This window comes from Benincasa hispida, chromosome 1 (genome assembly GCF_027475165.1).
Source record: "Benincasa hispida cultivar pf3 chromosome 1, pf3_genome.v1.1, whole genome shotgun sequence".
In the NCBI taxonomy this organism is placed as follows: domain Eukaryota; kingdom Viridiplantae; phylum Streptophyta; class Magnoliopsida; order Cucurbitales; family Cucurbitaceae; genus Benincasa; species Benincasa hispida.
In genome coordinates this window covers 76533095-76537136 of record NC_143478.1, presented here as the reverse complement: position 1 = coordinate 76537136, position 4042 = coordinate 76533095, and the positions used below count along the sequence as shown (strand labels likewise).

Below are 4042 nucleotides of genomic sequence, written 5' to 3'. Positions count from 1 at the left end.
AGGAAGATAGAAGAGTTGAGCTTAGTAATATTTTGGGTGTCCAACTTGTTAAAGAAGGCATAAGATATAGAGTGGCGTATGGTGAATCAATCTATGCTTTCAAAGACTCGGCGCTTCCTAAGGAAATAACTTTCGTACGCCGGTGTATAAAACAGTCTTTCTTAAATTCAAAGTTGTCTGATTTTATTAGCTCAGTTTATGTATATAGCTAGGAAGGACTTTTTGTCTTCTCTCGCCCGAGTGGCATAATAAAATTTATTTTCAAAAAAAAGTTATGTAGGATAAAATGACACTTAAATTTTGATGAATATTTTCATGATAGAGACTAAATTCAAAGTATAAGAACATCTGTAATATAAAGATTAAATCCTTACCAACTAAACTTCATGGATTAACAATACTTTTTAGAGATTCTAAAACCATTACAAATATCTAAATACTTTAGATACGAAGCACATGATCAATATTCCACGAGAGGGAAAAAAAAAAAAAAGAGCTGAAAGTAATATTTCGAAAAATCATTTAATTGATCAGATGGAATAAACACAGAGAATGATGCGATTCTGCAATTATTCTCAACTCAACATCTACATACGAAAACTAATTCTTCCGCATAGGAGCTACCAACCATTAACGAACACTTAGTACTTGGTTACATTATGAAGTAGTAAACAAACAACTGGTGATTGCAAGTACATCAGTCTGTTTCCAGCCTCGCTATGTACTTGTCATAATAGTAGGCAGCTTTCTCAAGATCGCCTAGTTCAGTGTAGCAATCAGCAATTGCTCCAAAGGCTTCAGTGTTTCCTGATTGTTCTCCTTCTCTTTCAGAGATTGCCAAAACCATTGAATGGTATTTGATTGCTTCTCGATACTTTCCCTGCCTCTGCAGTGAAGCCCCTGAAAGATCCAATCCAAATTCGTGTCAAAGCAATACCAACAATTACTCAATAATGGCATTGTGTATTACAGTTGATGTGGGAAACAAAGCTGTGGGAAAAACATATGCACTGATCATCGAAGGCATTCCTATTGCGAGCCATTTCTAGGTGCATAACCTTTGCAATTTGCATTGAAGTCAATTTTAGAAGGCTTTCGAGTAACTCATGCATCCTACAGAAGAAGGCCTACATCTCCTATAACAGAGATTTCCTCCATGAGAATGCACTTCCGCTGAGAGTTATTGATTGGTGAAAAGCCATAATGCAGCTTTGTGTACAAGGAGATAGATATAGGCAGCAAATTAAGAGTTCCACATGGTGGTTTTAAGGCGTTGAATTCAATGAAAGCATTGTTCAAGATCTTTTGGCACTACCAACTTACGATTACAAATATTCTGTGTTTTCGTAGAAGGAACAAGAACAGGCGGCAGGTTACTAGCCTTAATTATAGAGAAGGCAAAACCCTTGCGTATGCGTATATTAAAAATGCATGAGGGTAATTTTGCCATATGGCTCCAAACAAAATATTATCTGACATCAATGAGTTATTTTAACAATAATAAGGTGCTCTGTCTTTTAAGCAATATAAGAAGCAAGAAGTTTAATAAGAGATAAAAAACAAACCTAAACCTCTTGCAGCCTTCTTCTCCTCAATTGGATCCTGTAGACTCTGAGCAAGCTCAAGAGCAGTCTTAAACTCCACATATGCCTTCTCCGGATCTTGATTTCTCAAAAAGTTCTTTCCAGACTTCAATCGAGAGATCAACTCCTCCTTCCTTGGATCAACAATAACTTCATTCTCAAGTATTCTTCCACCAACAGGAGCATAACTTAAGGTGGGAGCATAAGACTCAATCTTTGCTTGCCTTCTCAATGCCGCGTTAATCTGACGAAGTTGTTCATTTAACCGCTTCAGTTCTCCCCTTCTTTGCCGAGCAAGCAACCCTATTAAAAGTCATACAAATTAGACATGCTTTATATTTCCAATTCAAACTAAAAATGTAAACTTTTGACAAGATATAACGAAGGATAAATACTATGGGATATAGTAGAAATTAAATAGTAATAGTGAAACCAAGTTACTATTCATCCACATTTTATCCAACCTACTACTAAATTTGGCCATAAGAGGAAGGACCAACAGTCTTTATTTGGCATTGAATGTGCAATTTTAGAGTGGAGTAGACTGCTTACCATTCCCCTTTCCACTCCTTCCCCGTCAAAACTTAAAAAGACAAAGGGAAAAAGGCACACAGGGATCAAAAGCTCAGTCTTTAAGCTCCTCTTCTAGACTACTGAGAGATTGATACCTATATAAATGATCAAGTAATTACCGTCCTACATAGCATCAAATCAAGGAATGTTACCTCCAACAGTGGCCCCTACAAGGGCGACAGAAAGAAGTATTGGCATGTTGAAAGCAGAACTCTCAGCCTCGCATGTTTCAGCCATAGCTTTCAATGGTACGGAAAATGTAAATATATTAGCCAAGAGAAACGCTGTAACTGGAAATCTTGTCTCAATATTTCCCTGCCAAAGATAAATTTATTAACAAAAAGCAACACCACATTCCAATGGCCAAAAACATTCTAATAAATACAACAAAGTGGAATGAAATCAAACCCTAATAAAGCTCCCCTTACATGTTTCCAGTACTTCAAACATTTAAAATTTCCACACTCAGCAGAGTCCCCAGATCATATTTTTATTTGGGAAATCGGAACAACAATAATTGTTAAATAAGTGCAGTAGTAGTACTAATCTCGATATAATGTTTATATCTAAACACAACGCTCACTAGGAAGTTCTCGTTAACTAAAAATCCTAAAAAAGAAACACTAGGAGTTATCAAAAGATAATTGTACCAAACTCAAAACTGATAAGCAGGAAACTCACCATCATACCTGACATTTTAAAACGGGCAACGAATTCTGTATCCCAAGTGGTCTGACGATGCTGTCCCCACAAAATGCAACAAAATTGTCCACATTAAGTGAAATATGAGGTATTCTCCCTGCCACAAAGACATACAACACTTAAATTAAAGTTGAAATGTAACGCACAATTGTGTTGAATCCCATTTTCCCCTTTTATGAGTCACACACTTAATGAAAGCTCCGTGCCCAGAAATTCAATGGGACAAAACACTAGCTAATTTAACTTGAACTTGAAACTGTAAAAGCCCATTTGCGCTCATAAACACGCTCGGACGATAGAAAGTTGTCATTTCTTCCGCCAGATCCTAAGTCCTACTAACCATATAAGAACCGGTTTGAAGAATGGTTGAAACCCTAATTAATAGTCGAGAAATGGCGGGAACATGTTGGTTCCGCAATTGAAAGCATCAAAACCTGAAGCTAAAAGGTTCGGAGCATCACACAATCGAGTAGACGGAAAAGGAAGAAAAGAGTATGAAAGCAGGATAATACTAACCGGAAACATGGAGCTTCCTCGATAACTGATCGGAGGGAGGAGATTGCCGGGAATTGAGGCGGGAAAGAAAACAAGAGCAACGCATTGCCATCGCCATTGCTTCGGATAAATGTAATGTGAGCTAATTCCAGTGTGCGATATCTTTATAAGCTGGTTTCCGTTGATATCAAATTCCCCTTTTTTCTCAATAAAATAACATTTTTGCCACCCCATTTGTTTAATTAATGTTTAGCGTCGTTGTAAATGCCAAGTCAACATCGTCCACTCATTGTTAATAATAACATATTTGTTACACGAAGGGACTTTTTTTTGCAGAAAGTTGTACGAATAACCCAATTTTTGAATCCAAAATATTAAATGACCAATTTTTAAAAAATAATGTCAATTGACCCTCTGCTTATGTTATCGAGATGAGATTACAAAAATTTCCCCTGATAACCGTTTTGCTCTCGCTCCGCTAATCTCGCTCTCGCTGTCTATTCATCTTCCATCGTGATGTGATTGTTTGTCACTGTACGATTGATTTGACAATTTTCACTAAATCTGTCTACAATGTAAAATCGTTAACACACAACAAAATGGTGTATTATTTAAAATCTAAACTTTATTTGAACTGTCATTTTGTTGAACGGAGATTTATTGAACGAGGTTTTCCAGAGCAGAGTTTT

The 4042-nt window shown here is 36.6% G+C and overlaps 1 protein-coding gene across 2 annotated transcripts; it reads right to left on the bottom strand.

Annotated features, from left to right (window-relative positions):
- Positions 1 to 508: 508 nt before the first annotated feature.
- FLU (Tetratricopeptide repeat (TPR)-like superfamily protein) lies at positions 509 to 3563 on the bottom strand. 2 transcript variants are annotated; one of them, XM_039022332.2, is made up of 5 exons: positions 3375 to 3563; positions 2846 to 2955; positions 2309 to 2471; positions 1566 to 1886; positions 509 to 900 (listed from the first exon to the last, which is right to left on the bottom strand). In XM_039022332.2, exons 1-5 carry the CDS (start codon positions 3469 to 3471, stop codon positions 698 to 700), a joined length of 894 nt encoding a protein of 297 aa, XP_038878260.1. In that variant the 5' UTR covers positions 3472 to 3563; the 3' UTR covers positions 509 to 697. The 2 variants fall into 2 exon arrangements, with proteins under 2 accessions (XP_038878260.1, XP_090174091.1); XM_090317965.1 differs by having other exon boundaries at positions 2838 to 2955; positions 3375 to 3496.
- Between the last annotated feature and the right edge of the window lie 479 nt (positions 3564 to 4042).

Coding starts and splice junctions, on each gene's coding strand:
- FLU (XM_039022332.2), bottom strand. CDS start 3,471: ATGGCGATGGCAATGCGTTGCTCTTGTTTTCTTTCCCGCCTCAATTCC. Junction 1,887..2,308: donor TGTAGGGGCCACTGTTGGAG/GTAACATTCCTT, acceptor GACTTTTAATAG/GGTTGCTTGCTCGGCAAAGA. Junction 901..1,565: donor GAAGGCTGCAAGAGGTTTAG/GTTTGTTTTTTA, acceptor TGGATCTTTCAG/GGGCTTCACTGCAGAGGCAG.